General features: G+C 38.0%; 1 protein-coding gene across 1 annotated transcript in view; it reads right to left on the bottom strand.

Moving 5' to 3' along the window:
* The window catches only part of myo10 (myosin X), a 64,608-nt gene that overhangs the window by 15,247 nt on the left and 33,324 nt on the right, over positions 1-16,037 (bottom strand). The window contains exons 5-19 of the mRNA XM_053486565.1: positions 10,644-10,778; positions 10,358-10,482; positions 10,141-10,154; positions 9,944-10,028; positions 9,745-9,848; positions 7,991-8,120; positions 7,467-7,585; positions 7,084-7,230; positions 6,825-6,925; positions 3,278-3,344; positions 3,040-3,132; positions 2,612-2,680; positions 2,288-2,370; positions 989-1,097; positions 6-86 (exon numbers count right to left, since the gene is read on the bottom strand). Coding sequence (XP_053342540.1) covers positions 6-86; positions 989-1,097; positions 2,288-2,370; positions 2,612-2,680; positions 3,040-3,132; positions 3,278-3,344; positions 6,825-6,925; positions 7,084-7,230; positions 7,467-7,585; positions 7,991-8,120; positions 9,745-9,848; positions 9,944-10,028; positions 10,141-10,154; positions 10,358-10,482; positions 10,644-10,778 — 1,462 coding nt within the window. The remainder of the gene's footprint in view (positions 1-5; positions 87-988; positions 1,098-2,287; positions 2,371-2,611; positions 2,681-3,039; positions 3,133-3,277; positions 3,345-6,824; positions 6,926-7,083; positions 7,231-7,466; positions 7,586-7,990; positions 8,121-9,744; positions 9,849-9,943; positions 10,029-10,140; positions 10,155-10,357; positions 10,483-10,643; positions 10,779-16,037) is intronic.

Raw genomic sequence — 16,037 nt, 5'->3', positions numbered from 1 at the left:
TATACCTTGTTGTTGTTGGGTTTGATGCAGCGCACAAAGAAAGGGTTGGATGTGCTGAGGGTGGACATCAGGGAATGCAATGAATTCTGCAAAAGAGGAAATAAAAACGGTGAGATTGTGCACAGATATTGTGATAGCTTGATGTTTATAGGTGAAGTAAGTGACACTTGAAATAGATTTTGGATATTTGAACTCAACAGAACAGCTGAACAAATACTCTCTCCACTGCTTCTTCGGAATCTTCACCTCATAATTTATGGACACGAGTTTCCAAGATGGTGAAACTACAGTAGCAGCTGGGGTAGCTGACTAATATTAAAATAAAGCAACGTCCAACATGAGTACACCCTGTTCCTGATTGGCTAGAATAGTGTTGTATGGAACAATCTGCTCAACTTTTTTTATATTATTACCGAGCCTATCTATTTGTCGTACTGCAAGAGACATTCATTGAATTTGACTTAAAGTCACGATTTTAGGACCAAATTATTAGTCTGCATCAAGTACCGATCAATTAAGGAGATTTAAAAGATCGGTCTAACACGTTATGGAAACCTTTAAAAGGCCGTGCTGAATGGAGATCTTTTAAAAGCTTGGTCAAAACTGAACCACAGGATTGTGACTAAACTGCTATGTGTCCATAAGAAACTGCTATGTCTCTATGTTAATGAGACTAATCAGAAAAAACAACAACCTAACTTTACGAGGGATAATATCCTGACTTGTGTTGTGCTGTGTACAGGAATAGCAATTAAACGCGTTATCGTGAACCGAGCACCACTAGGCCAAAAAAAGCACATAACAACCTTACAACCTAGGGTTATGAGATCTATAAGAAGTTTATACCCGTTAGCTGATTTTCTGAAAGGTGTAAATAAAAGTTAACAAAGAGGAAGTGTTTAAAAGTGTTCAGCGTGGTTAAAGTGCCGTCCTTGTTATGAATATAAATACACTGAGTATTATGAAGGTGCTTTCTACAGCTGCTCACCTTGAACTGGGAGCTGACTGTCGGCCTGCGATGCTGTGAGCTGCTTTTCATCATGTCCTGCCCACTCCTGTTACTCATCCGCTCAAACAGATCATACACAAAATCCAAACTGAAGCAAAAAAAAGAGAGAGAGAGAGAGAGAGAGAGAGAGAATATTTGGAAAATTATTAAGCATTTCATAGTTGTGTCTAAAGAAGCAAAGGGAAACAGCAGCACCTCAAGAGTCTAAACCTAAACATACACACACTCACACTGCGGGAACCACAGACCTGCTGACTAATCAGGAAAGTGGAAAAAACTGTAAGCAAATGATAAAAAAATCAGCTTCAATCTACTGCATGTAATTTGGCTAGACAAACTACAGACATTTATTATAAACTTGATATTTAACTTTAAACTAACTTTTAAGATTTAGCTTAAATGCAATGTTACCATCTTGCTCACACTTTGTTTGAAGTGGAGCTCCTCTAACAATACTTTTCAGTATTAATAACAGCTGAACACATCTCAAATAGTTAAAAAAAACAACGTAAAAATGACCCCAGCAGTGAAATTATAAATTAAATTGTGAAATCACACTGAGCGCAATGGGCTGCACACCCCTCTCCAGTCCCTTTCAGCACCTTTACAGCCAGCTGACCATCGCTAATCCAATTTAATCGAACAATATCGAAATTTAAAGCTTTATCCTCACATATATATTGTTGGCCATTCTCACTCAAGTCACCTACCACATATCGAATATATATCTGATCTAGGATGGCATACTGTATAAATATGACTGAGGTCTGACCTGGAAAACATTAGATTTGTGCCACTAGACATTCAAAAATTAGATATGCGTCAATATAGGATAAAAAAAAAAGAAATCTGATTTGAGTCACTTCAGGCTATTAATGTGAAAATGTGAACGCAGCCGTTAAGTCTTTAATCCAGACCGGTTTACATCTGCTACTGAGACAGAAGTGAAAAGTGATGTGTCAATTACCAAGTTGTTAACAAGCTAAAAACAAAAGAAAAAAAAAACCACTTCTTTAAACAGTAACTTCCCGTCTAAGGAAGGCTGGACATAATGGAACGCTCCCATGCTGCACACACTCAGTACCAGAATCAATGAGTCACCAGATCATTAAACGCAGCCTACAAAACACTGAACCTAGTGTTATTCATGTTGGTTATGGATGTGAAAAGTGAAAAGTTTTTGCTTTAACTATGGAAAAGATGATAAGTCAACTACCAGACTTTTTAAAATTTTGGCCAACAACTAAAACGGAATCGCCTTAACACACGAATACACACCTGCTATCCCTGAGTAAGTTGAGAATGTCATCTCTGAAAGTATCTCTGTTTTTCTCCAGGATCCCTCTCACGTCATACACCACCTAGAAACATCATAATATTCAACACTCGCACACATTGCTGTATGAAGGCACACAAACCTGAACGCTTAGGGAAAGTAAAGCATGCAACTAAGGGAACTCCAATGAAAAAAGATAAATAACCTTCAAAACACTTTATTTTTAAGAACTCTCTTCACAGACCCACAACTTATTTTATAAACTCACATGGTCTGGCACAGCAGACGAACTGAATATACATGGTGTGTTAGTTAGGATGTCTTACCTCTCCTGCATAGTGCTTTACTCCAAAGTTGTGCACAGCAACTCGGGGCTTTATATAGAAAGGGTTTTTCTGCGAGTGTGCACAAGACAAAAAAAGACAAAGAGACAGAGAGAGAGGAAGTGAGACTAGTGTTTAGGACAAATACTAAATACAGCAGTGGACATGGCAAAGGGAAGAGAGTCTGAACTGAGATGAAACTGGGAACATAAGGACAGTATGCATGCTGCAACAATCAGTGCTATCCATGTACTACTTTACTGCCCCCTGCTGGACAAGACAAAAATACAATCTACAATTAATAGGGAAAATTAAATGATATTCAATTATTAGCCTCGGATATGAGAGGTGTACAAATGTGTGTGTGTGTGTGTGTGTGTGTGTGTGTTTGTGTGTGTGTCTGTAAGAGAGAGAGAGAGTGAAGACTTTACCGAGTGTTGGCTGTGGAGCTTCTCCAGCAATGTAGCGTCAGTGGCTTTAGGAAAATGACTTTCTTCATTCATCAGTGCCAAAAGACCCAGTTTCTGCAGAGGTGCAACACACACACACACACACACACACACACACACACACACACACACACACACACACACACATTATTTAAATAAGCTCTTTCTGCATACATAGGCTTTTACCTCCTGTAAATCAGTGCACATGCATGTGGATTACCTTCTCTATTAGATCCAGACACTCTCCATTGTCCATCCAGTTCACATCATCCCAGATCAGTCCTTCCCTACACGCGCACACAAATTATTATTATTTTTGGCATATAGTACATTTGCTAACCTTGAAAAGTTTTTAAAAAACTGAGAAAATTGCATTTAAAGATTTCATGAGCATACAAAACATTTTGACAGCCGGCATCTGACTACGACCTGAACTGATTAGTGACTGGATTGATTCTCATTCCTGGTCCTGGAGACCCCCTGCACATTTTGGAGTTTCTTCAGTGATTTAGCCAATCAGCTGAATAACATTTGAGTGTGTATGTGTATAACAGAGGGGCGCCCAGGACTAGGGTTGTGAAATACTACACTATGGCATGTAGTAAATGCCACACTATGGCTACACTACACTATGGCTGTGAAATACTACACTATGGCATGTAGTAATGTAGCTACAGTATTGAATAACTTGAGTTTTGCATTCACTGTGTAAGCAATAATATAATAATAATAATACTATATATAATACTACTAGCAAGGAATTATGCATCTTGAGACACACCATCTGTGTTTGATAAACCATCATTAAAGTCAAATATGCTGTATTTAGACTTTCTGGTTTAGGTGCCTGTGTGTCATGTGACACCCCCCCCCCCTCTTATTTTAGGCTGGTTTCTAGACCTCAGTAACAGCAACAATTGATGGAATTTCTCAGACCACCTACACTGTATGTACGGTATATACGTTCCATCAATACTTCGATCTGATACGGTTTAATCTAAAGTACAAATCAAACAACCACAAATCTTTAGACATCAGCATCCTTGTAGTCTTCCATCCATAAGTAATGATGTCATCATCAATGCTACTGTTATGTTAAATTTACTTTATAATTTTTTCGAACATTTAAATTGGTCTCTGCTATAGCTTAAACGTGCTAGTTAGACTTTCCCTTTATTATAACCTCGTATAAGATGATCCCCTCGGCAGGTTTGTTGCTCAGCTCTGCTGTTCACTGGAGGGCGTGGCTCAGCGTAGGACATTTACACAGACACTGAACCCGGCATGTTCAGATAAGGAGTGAAAATGAGTGTTTGAGGTATGGAAAAAATTAAAATGCATTATGTAAGGAGTACTTTAGCTGGATTAATAAAAGACACATGAAGGAAGCTCTAAGACCTCTGATAACTTGTTTAAAAATTGTAAAATAAGGGACCTTTAAATCAGTGAATATTTATGCCTAAGATAAATTCAACTTAAATGCTCCTTTCGCAATACCTTCTGCAACTATTACATCCAGGCAATTTATGTACGGCAGTCTTTCATTAAAAACAAATAATAAAGTCTTTTTATGCAGCTTTAAACCCATGAGTGTTCCTGGCTTTAGTCTGTAAAGTCTGTTAAAGGCAGGATAGCGCAATAAAATTAAATCTATGGCTTCTTTTTACCTTACAAATTACAATGAGTGTGAATGTCTTTTTAAAGATAAAGAGTCAGTAAAAACCTACGATCACCAGCATGCCAACACACACACACACACACACACACACAATTTTTTGGGACTAAAACAGTTACAATCACTGAAGTGTGTAAAAACAGGTTTATAAAAACATGAACTTGGCCTTGTGTAAGAATCGCTGTGGGTGTTGCATTATGGGTAAAAGAGCTTGGATTACAGCGTTCCATAGAGTGTACTGAATGATTGTATGGTCTTCAGTTAAAGGTCACATATTCTCTTTTAAACAAGTTATTATAAGATTTAGAGGTCTTCACAATGTTCCAGCTGAAATCCAGCTCAGATCCTGCATCCTGGCTGCTTGCTTTTCTTTCAGCTTTACTCTTTTCCCAAACAGACTGTTTAGGGCTGTAGCTTTAAATAAACTGCTCCAAAGCTCCCCTCTGAGGAAGAGCATTCTCCTAACCAGAAAAAAATAATAGTGGATTTCTCCAAGTTATGACTCGGCCTTTCTCATGCGTCGATGAGTAGCAGCGATATTAATGTTAACAATGTGTCAGCTCAGTGAAACAGCCTGGAAACAATGCAGGGATCTCAGACAGGTCGAGCTGTGGCGAAAACGCACACCGCTCTTAATTACCAGGAAGAACATTTGTAGGAGGTTGTGATTGCTGTTATAAACCAAGCAGAGTGTGAAAGCATCATATTAGGGATGAAGAATGCACACTATCCACTCCAGATCCGAAACGGAAAAGCACTTTATAAACCTCTACTAATTCATGTTTTTAGAGACTTCCTATGCTACTGTATATTACGGAATATTTTTACTCACTAAAAAAACAACAAATTAAAAAATTGACAGTGGTCGTAAACGTGTTGTAACATTCTAAACAGAAGTACTGTAACTCGTACTTGATATCACAAAGGCAGCTGCACGTTTTATATGTTTATAGCTTTTCAATATATATATATATATATATATATATATATATATATATATATATATATATATATATATATTATTATTTTTTTTTTTTTTTTACAAATGCATAAAGTAACATGCACAACATGATTTTAGGACATAAATACAATGCATACGTATAATGGTTAAATATTTGAAACTAATTTTCGAAATGTGCCTGACTTACAGTACAGCACTGCACAGAAACTGGAAATACTACTGAAGATTAACATAAGCAAATTTATGCAAAGTGATCAAAGATCATATTATCACCATCTTTAAAACTGCTGCCTCTTTCATTTCTCTGTTGATTTCAGAATCTGTTATTGATCGTTTAAGAGACTCTGTGTCAGCTATCTATTTTCCTCAATTATTATAACACGCCCTAGGCATGTGACCTCTCTGAAGTGTTCATGAAATATCTGCATGTTGTAAAAAAGTATTTTTTTATTTTAAGGCATTGACTACGAGGGGCGTTCAGATTAAACCAGGACATGAGGTTTCCCATGAATGAAGACGTTAAATATTGAAGATTGACATTTACAGACGACTTCGAACACAGTACGGTGATGAGACTCTTAGTCGCAGTGAAACATTGCATGGTGCGATGACGATCCCAGCCGAGGTGGCTCAGAGCCCACTGCAGTCCGTAAACATTCAGCAAGTAGGATCCTAGAAAATCGGCACAAAACTTGTAGCCAACTTGTGGAAGAGGTGCATCTGTCTGTGAGAACTGTACAGACATTATTCATAAACACCACTTGCACATTACAAGAACTGAGTTGGGAGTCATCGCCACATCCTCTGTAGAGGCCAGTGTTTCAGAGAAATGAAGTGAGTTTTACTCTCATAACTGTGTTCTGTCATTCCGCACAATCAAAAGTCCTGGTTTGACTTGAACGCCCCTTGGCGTTTTATATATTTATATATATATATATATATATATATATATATATATTTATGTTATATAGATATTTATGTTCGCTTATTTAAGTGGTTTTTATACTTGTGAAAGACAAAAGAAGATTCCTTTCATTTTTTCCTTTCCACAAACTCTGTACGTATTTTATCTGAAAAGGTAATGAGTGAACACACACACACACACACACACACACACACACACACACACACCTGTTGTACTCCAGCTGCTCCAGAGAGAAAATGTGTTTATTAAAATACTCCTGTAGCTTCTCATTGGCGTAATTAATGTTAAACTGCTCGAAGCGGTTGACCTGAAAGACAGAGAGACACATCGTCCATCATTATGCTTCCTGTCTCTCAGCCTTCTGTATCAGTTACAACTAAATCATCATAACAAGTTACAAGCACACTACAGATAACTGAGCTTAACTGTGAAACTATACAGCAAAATCAGAAGAGGGATTGTCACCTCGAAGTTCTCAAAGCCAAAGATGTCCAGGATGCCGATAGACTTGAAGTCGTCGTTGCCATGGATACGCTTGTTAAGTCTGTGGATGATCCAGGTAAAGCACTGAGAGTAGAGAGCCATAGCCATAGAGTCCCGAGAATCGACGGCCTAGAGGGCGCGCACACACACACACACACACACACACACACACACACACACAAAGAAATCAAATCAAACAGTGTCAGTACGCATGAATCTCTTGAAGTTCCTCTAGAAGTAAATAATAAGCAGCAAGTAAGTCTATATAAAAAGGCATGTGCATGTGTGTGATCAGTTCAATCAGTTAGGTGTGTGTTTGTGCGTATGTGAGTGTGTGAGTGTGTGCACGCGCATGTGTGTGTCACCTGTTCTATGGTAAGTGGGGTGCTGATCTCTTCTCCTCGGAGGATCATGGATCTGTGTGTCAGAACTTCTGCCAACTGTGTGCAGTCCAAACCCAACAATTCTGCTGCACTTGTGAGAGCTAAACACACACACACACACACACATAATAATTCTTAAATCCATATTAAAATAGATTTGTTCTGCCTAGTGAATAACATTTTACGGTAATAATATGCTATTAATATTAATTGATTTGAACACAGTCATAATTCATAATGATGAAAATAACATTCAAAAATTCACATTTTTTGGATTGTGGATTAAAGATTTTACAAAGAAGCCTGATAGTCAGAGAGAGAAGGGAGGTCTAAAGAGGCCTCAATAACGAACAGATGAATAGAGAGAAAAGGAAAAAAAGAACATATTAATGAAGGAAAAATAAGAAACTGGAGAGAGAGAGAAAGGAAAAGAGAGGGAGAGAGAGAGAGGGAGAGAGAAAGAGAGAGAAAGAGAGAGGGAGAGAGGGAGACAGAGAGGTACAAACCTGCTTTGGATGAGACTTGAGCTCCTCCGGCGGTGGCAAATTCAATGTTGCCAAGGTGCAGGATTCCAGCTAAAAGCCTCAAAACCTCAGAGATATTCTCCTCTCCAAACTGCATGGTCCTCAAGGCATTCTGGATACACATACACACATGGACACACACCGTCATATGCATGGAAGTGCTGAGGTATGATGCACTTAGTCATTTTTAAACATTTGAACATTTGAACCTCTTTTCTTAACTGATTTTGCTGACTACATGCTAATAAAATGACATAAAAAGCCCGTCGTCCACATGAAGATGCCAAATTTTTATTAATTTAACCATCAGCCACAAGATAACATAACTGTTGAGAAATAAATAAAAAACCTTTGCAGACACACATATTATTTCCTTTCATAGTTCATATTTCAATTAGTTTACCTGTCTATATTTTTACATTTTCAAGCCTCTCAGTTTACAATTACATTTTGCACATTCTGTAAATCCTGTGTAATTTATATATTTATATACGTTTCTATTTTATTTTGTAACTTTTGTAAATTTCTAAACTTCCACATTTCGACAAATTTTTTAAAATATCTTTTTTTCAATTTTTAATCCAAAAAATGCATTAATCACAGTTGATATTGAGATGTTTCTGCTACTTATGCTCTGTAAAGTCTTCAGAACGCCTCTAATCTGAGGTGCTGTTAATTAGCCATTTTTCAGGCTGATAACTCTAAATGAACTTCTCGTCTGCGGCAGAGGTAGGTTTTGGTCTCGCCCTCCTGGGATGGCCTTCATAAGAGCCAGTTTCATTATGGTGCTTGACGGATTTTGCAAATGCACTTGACAATACTGTTCTGGCAAGAACTATTACAGAAAGGCTGACCTCTGTGTCTTAAAATAACAACTAACTGTTGGTTTTCTTGTTGTTACATAATTACCTAATCCCATATGTGTTATTTTATAGTTTTGAAATCTCCAGTACTGTTGTAGAATGTAGAAAATAAATCACTAAACAAAAAGAAAGAAATTTGCAAGTGTTCTAAAACTTTTGAACGGTAGTGTATCTATAAGATTAAATAAATTATGTGGATTCAATAAAAGAAGTGGGAAGAAATGTTTTACTGTGACAGGCTACAATGTGCCTAAAGACAATTTAAAAGTTGGTTGTTTTTGTAATGACGTCAGCATCAGCCTCATTTCCCCTCTCGTCTGTTCCAACCACTCAACATCCAGCTTCAACAGTATACTAATTACCGACATGATCATCTGTCATCATCTGCACCTGTTTCTCACTGGTTTATGCCGTAAGCTAAATGTTTTTATGCTTAAACCAAAAAAAAAAAAAAAAAGCTCAAAACTGAAAATGAAAGCCAGAAAAGTTGTTCAGAAGAACCTGGAGAACTGTTCCTCAAGACTATCGTAAAAAAGTCAGTCTGGCTCTTTGGAAACAAAATGTGAAGAAATGAGGGGAGGGTGAAGACTTTTGCTCAGTACTGTGTGTACTGTACTGACTTCATGGTGCATCTATCTGAGTTCAGCATCAGTGCTGTTTATGATTTTCAGTACATCTGGTTAAAGTCTGCTGTGGTGGATTGTGTGAAATTGTTCCTCCTTTTCTTCACTACATAAAAAGAGTTGGCTTTCGCTGCTTTGTTAGGAAACAACAACACTTTGCTGTATTGCATTTGACAAACACAATTTGGATCTGATATTTCTCCCTCATCTAGTTGTATTGTATATCGTGTTATCCATCGGTGTGTCTTACCAGCACTTCCTTGAACGTGTGTGTGTCGTTGATAGTGGGATCCGTCACACAGCCAGACTGATTCAGGTAATGAAAACTCTCAGTGGGCAGCAGAGAAAAATCCTCTGAACACACAGAGAGAGAAGAGAGACAAAGGGAATAAGGAGGAGGACGGGACAAAAAGGCTGAGGTGATGTGTAGAGTGGGAGTCATTACTCACCCCTCTGTTCTGCACTCGCTCCCGCCAGCAAAGCGTAGAATATGTGGTAGTTCCTCTCGCCGGGATTCTGACGCACAACACGATTCTGACAGGAGGTCAAAGGAGGCAAAATTACATACACACATTCACAATATATATACAGTATACAGTACATGTATTCTGTATATACAAACAAACAATATTTCATTGTTGCTCACCTTCTCTAATAGATCTTCATGGGGAAAAAAAACAGTCAAGGAAAATGAATAGACTGAAAACATTGTTCTCTTTCAAAAGCAATCTGTCAAGCATATGCTCGTTCTCTCTCTCTCTCACACACACACACACACACACACACTCTCTCACACAGCATTAGAGGAAGCAGAGGAAGCGTTGATCTTTCAGGATGATCATATTTAACATAATACAGGATACAGTCCACAATCTTTCCTCCCTGAATGTTTCCCCGCTGGCTAAAGTGAAGCTGGATGAACTTCCCGAAGCGGCTCGAGTTGTTATTGTACACCGTCTTAGCGTTTCCAAATGCCTCCATTATAGGACTAAAGAAGAAACACACACACAAAGTCAGAAGAATATGGAAAGAGAAATGTAACAGTACATGATTTACTTCATCAGTAAATCTATAATTATTAAAGTGCATTGCTTGTATTGTGGGGTGTGTATATAAGTGTGTGTGTGTGTGTGTGTGTGGATTGTGTACCTGCTCTCCAGGAGAGCTTCCTCCACATGAGATGTTGTGTGTCTTCTGGAAAGTTCCAGGCTCTGCTGGCTCATTAATGACAAGAACCGCAGAATCACCTTGGTACTCTCCGTCTTACCTGCGCCACTCTCCCCGCTGTCTCACACACACACACACACACACACACACACACACACACACACACACACACACACACACACACACACAGAAACAGTGTTTCTCATCACGACTTTGATGTTCTGTTGTTTCCTGCATCGTCACCACCAGAAGTCTGTCACTCAAAATCTTTTCAATAAAGTTGAGCTCAAAAGTTTGCATCCCCTTGGTATTTTGGTTATAAAAGGTTTAACAGGTAGTCAAATCAACAACAATGTAATTACTTAACAGTTTTTTTGTACTGGATGCCTCAGAATATCACATAAATATTGTAGGGAGTGAGGTTGGAAATATTGATTAATATCATGAAAATATCGAAACTAATTCCTGGAGCGTTTTTTTGAGGATAAATTTTTGAATGTATTGTACAAGATGACTAAAGGATCATTTTCTACACTTGTTCTGAGGTAACAAACCTACAGTAAGATAATCTGACCTACTGTATACTGATAATGAGGTATTTTCATTTTCTGTGCATTCGAGCTAAGGGAAAAAACCTGAATGTATCCATGTTTCTTTTACCTTAGCAACAAGCTAGCTAGCTGATCGTGATAATTAACATGCATGTTCTGCCATAAAAGAGTTTACTTTGTAGTCAAGGTTACCAATAAGAGATTTTATACCAAACAGACAGAAGTATTTAGCCAAACATGCAATACCATTGTATCCAAATACATATACTTCAATATGAAGTTGGTCCTTTTGCAGCTACAGTATAACAGCTTCCACTCATCTTTAAAGGCTGTCCACAAGGTTTTTGGAGTGTTTCTGTGGGAATTCCGTGGCCTTTCAGTCTGTAGAGCATTTATGTTGGCACTGATGTTGGAGGAGAAGGCCTGTCTCGCAATCTCCATTCCAGTTCATCTAAAGGTGCTCGATGGGGTTGAGGTCAGGGCTCTGTGCGGTCCAGTCAAGTTCTTCCACACTGAACTCATCAAACCATGTTTATAGTCCTTGCTTTGTGCACTGGGGCACGGTCATGTTGGAATAGAAAAGGGCCATTACCAAACTGTTATCAAGTTTGAAGCATAGCATTGTCCAAGATTGCCCTTCACTCAGGATAAGGGTCCTGATGGAAACACCTCAATTTAATAATTAACAGGTCTGGCCAAATACTTCTGTCTATATCTGTACAGTGTGTTAAAAGAAGATATGTTTATGTACTGCATAACTCAAGGTAGGTTAAAAGGCAAAGGAAGTTTACATTCTACTTAGTTTATTGTTGATGCTGAGATGTCACTGGAGATGATGTGAGTTGAGGAGGCCATCCTGGGTTCTTGAGTAGGAAGTTTGAGATAAGAGGGTGTTTTTTCCTGTTTTTTTATTTTTATTATGTTGTTAAGTCAAACACTGCATTAGAACTTACAGCAAACCTCAATTAACAACAATTTGTATTGTATAAGCTAGTTATGCACATCCATTTAATGTTCAATGTGTAATTACTAAATTCTGTTATTTTATAGAACTGTATATCCTAAAAATGTCATTACATGTCTTTGGAAGCAAGTAAATAAAGATTTGTGCATGTACAAGAGGCTTCCAAAACAACCTCTGTGATGGGATTTCGTGTGGCATTTTAATATTTTGCACAATCTGCAAAAAAGTCCCGTCTGACATGACCACCCCTTGTATTCGGGTAAATCAAAGAGCATTACAAGCAGTAGACTTACTTATTGTCAGACATGTCTTTGTAACTTCAAAATGTTCCTTATTTTAATTGGGTCAAATCGTTTTTTCGTCTCCTAGATACTGATATTAGATATATAAGTCTTTATTTGAATGTGGGGCAGACTGAACACAAATTCTTCCTCGACCTTTACCTACTTGTGTAATTAGTGTTGTTAGGCAACCATGAGATTTAACCTTTGACACTGTTGAAGGCTCTGAAGCCACTGCCAGGGTTATGCTGTGGCTCAGCTCTTATTCGCACAGAGTTAAAAAAAGGCTTTTAGCACTTTAGTCCTTTATTCGGACTGGGGGTCTGTAGCTGTGTTTAATGTGTATACTGCATGGGGGCTATGTGTGTGTGTTGAGTCTCTGTGTACAGTTTGCCCTTTCTGTTCTTTGTTTGGGGTGTGTGTTGAAGTCCCTTTTACGCCACTGACAAGGTGCTGGTGCTTAATCAGGGAACCAGAAAATGTTTTCAAGAACCAGCATACACATCTATCAAATTTCAAATACTCAAGCAGAACATTACACAGTCAGATGTGGGGTTTTCATAACAAGTGGGGTTAAATAATGCATCTTGTCTAGGGCTGTAAGGGCAGCGCTCTCAGGTTTTTTACGTTTGCGTATACAAAAATAAACTCAACACACCATGTGATAAAGTAGGTTATTCATCATAAAATACCACATACATATATTACACAAGGTTCAATAAACATTCAAACCTAATCAAACCCACTAAGCCTTCTAAAACAGGCCTCTTTAATCAGAATAGTCTACAGCAGTTTAACACACACACACACACACACAGGTCAATATGCTAGCATAATAGCTGGTGGTAATAAGACACATAAACGCACTCATCTCTCTTTCTCCTTCTTCTTGCATTTCCTAGCTGATTCAATTTCGATAAAGAAATCACCGCCATGACCGGAAAGTTCACGTTCAGGAAGCAGAGAATTCAAAAACAACGAGCTACATGACTTCCACTAGTTCCTGTAACAGCAGAATGCTTACTGAATCATGATAGTAGGGATTTAACACATATATCTCACATGTTCGAAAAAATCATGAAATAATTAACATAATTTTTTTAGCCTGTGTATATTTTTGCTGTATAGTACAGTAAGTGTATATGGTACAATCCTGTTATAATAAACTTTGTTATAATGGGCTCTCAAGGTCTGTTCACCCTGGCAGCACACCCACATAAATGTGCATAAAAAGCATATAAGGAAAATTTACTAAATGTGTTCATATTAGGATTCTATAAACCTGTTCCACCCATTAGTCTGTCCTCCCATGTTACTACTCCTAGGGATTTATGGGATGATTTTTAGTATTGAAAGCATTGTTTTTGTATGTTTTTTTGTTTTATTTCATTTTATTTGATTCGATTGGTTATTGCAACATTTGACTAGTGGATTGATGGATGATGTTAAATCAATGTGTCAATGTGAAGGTGCTGGGTTAAAGAGATAGGGATTATAGTCTGATAATGTCAAAAACCACGTCAGAAAGTGCTACTGTACCAGTATGTCAGGAAATGTTACCTTTGATTCGACCATTCAAAACTATAGATAAGCGATACTGAGACTCATATAACTATGGTATAGCTATATAACTCGTATAGTTACTGGTAGCAAATTCTGGCAGGATAGGAAAAATCTATAGAACACAGATTAGGTTAGTTAGGTCCCTGTAATTGCTGACGGGTGTAATTTTATTGGATTATAAGGGAACACTAGCGTTGTCTTAAATGCATTGTGCAGCACTTACTCTACATTTGATCAGACGGACTGATTAAGGGATAAACGGTCACAGGTTTATAAATAGTTACGGCGTAACACACCAGAACAGAGGGAATGCTACTGTGTTGCCAGTGACGTCAGGGCCCGGCTTACGTTCAGAATAGCGCCCATGCATAGCTAGCCAAACCCTATTAACTATTCTTGGAACCAACAGGTCACATATGCTTCTTGTTAACTACCCATGGCGGGCATAACAATGGCAGTGCTTGCGTAAAATGTTGGAGATGTAAGTCTGCTAGTCCGCTAGAGGCGGGTGTTGAATACCGTAAAAAGTGCTGTAAAATGATTTTCTGTGGACTTCTGTTAAACTCCAGTCATATAATTGAAGTATTGGTCTAGACTAACATTGACTTACACTACTGTACCTGCTAAAATGTAGTATCATTTCAAGGAGCACTGTAGGTATTGTCCATGGTATTACTAACTCTGGTTATAGTGGACCTTGAATATAACGGACTACCCTACTGGGCCCCAGATGTCTGTTATATCTCACTGCAGCTTTTCAAATTTCAATAATTTCCAGTCCAGAACAGGCTGTTGGATTTTCACCAAATGTTTTAAGATGGTTTGAAGCACCTTGTCATGGGTGGATAATCATGAGGAGAAAAAATATCTCCTAGACTACAGAAGAAATACAAAACATGAAATGTACTTAAACTAACTGCTACCATAAATGAGATGCATTTCCTTATTCATATGAGTCAGAATGTCATGGGAAATGGTCGGTCTGAGAAATGAGACAGATTTGTTTGAGCCATATACAAACACAGACGTACACGGACTAGCTCCTCAAAACCAACAGGTCCAACAGGTTTAAAGGGTTCACTTCCTGGGTCCCAAAGAAGATGAGAAAAGCTGAGAAACGGACATATATCAATCTTTTTGACCAACTTATCACTCATGAGCATCTCATACCAGCTATACTGGCTACTGTTTTAAATTCTGCAATCTGATTGGCTATTTGCAGTTCAGTTTATACACGAATTCTGTGTGTATATAAAACGGTTCCCAGGGGTACTAATGTGACAGAAAGAGCTTCCTGGAATAAGGGACAACCTGTAATTAAAGTGCCGTCTATATGGTATTATACTGTAAATCATTAATCCACATTAAATAGACCAAAATATTGAACCGCGGCTGAAAAATTACATCTTAAAAGACTGTGATTACTTTAATTACTGTAAAACCACTAAAATAGTTCCATCAGAAATGACATGATTAGTTACAAGACATTGAACTGTGTCTGAACAGCATTATGAAGACTAAGAGACAAGGTCCAGGACAAAGAAGTTCTGTAACCTGTGTTGAAGATCCTGAAGTACAACATTACATCTATTATTTACAGTAAGAATGGCAGACTCGTGACTCTGATAGAGTCCAGCAAAAAAAAAAAAAAAAAAACAGCAGCTAAGAATCTAATGGGAACTCTAAAGGATCTGCAGAGATCCACAGCTCAGACAGGAAAAGCTGTTTACACAACAACGATACCCTAAGGCACCACAAAAACTGGGATTTATGAAAACAGTGATGAGATGGGAACCATTCCTAAATTAAACTTTTTTGAAATTACGTTTTGAGAGCCCTATCTGCTATCACGGTGAAGCACGGGGGTGGAAGCATCATGCTGTGAGGGTGATTTTCATAAATGGGGACTAGCGAGCTGGCCTGCTGATTGCAAGATGGATGGAGTTAAATTACAGGGGTTTACCTTTCAAAAGGACAATGAGCCTTAGCAAAAGCTACACTAGAGTCATTTAAAGCC

This window comes from Clarias gariepinus, chromosome 25, assembly GCF_024256425.1.
Source record: "Clarias gariepinus isolate MV-2021 ecotype Netherlands chromosome 25, CGAR_prim_01v2, whole genome shotgun sequence".
Taxonomy (NCBI): Eukaryota; Metazoa; Chordata; class Actinopteri; order Siluriformes; family Clariidae; genus Clarias; species Clarias gariepinus.
This window is presented reverse-complemented; position numbering and strand designations above follow the sequence as displayed.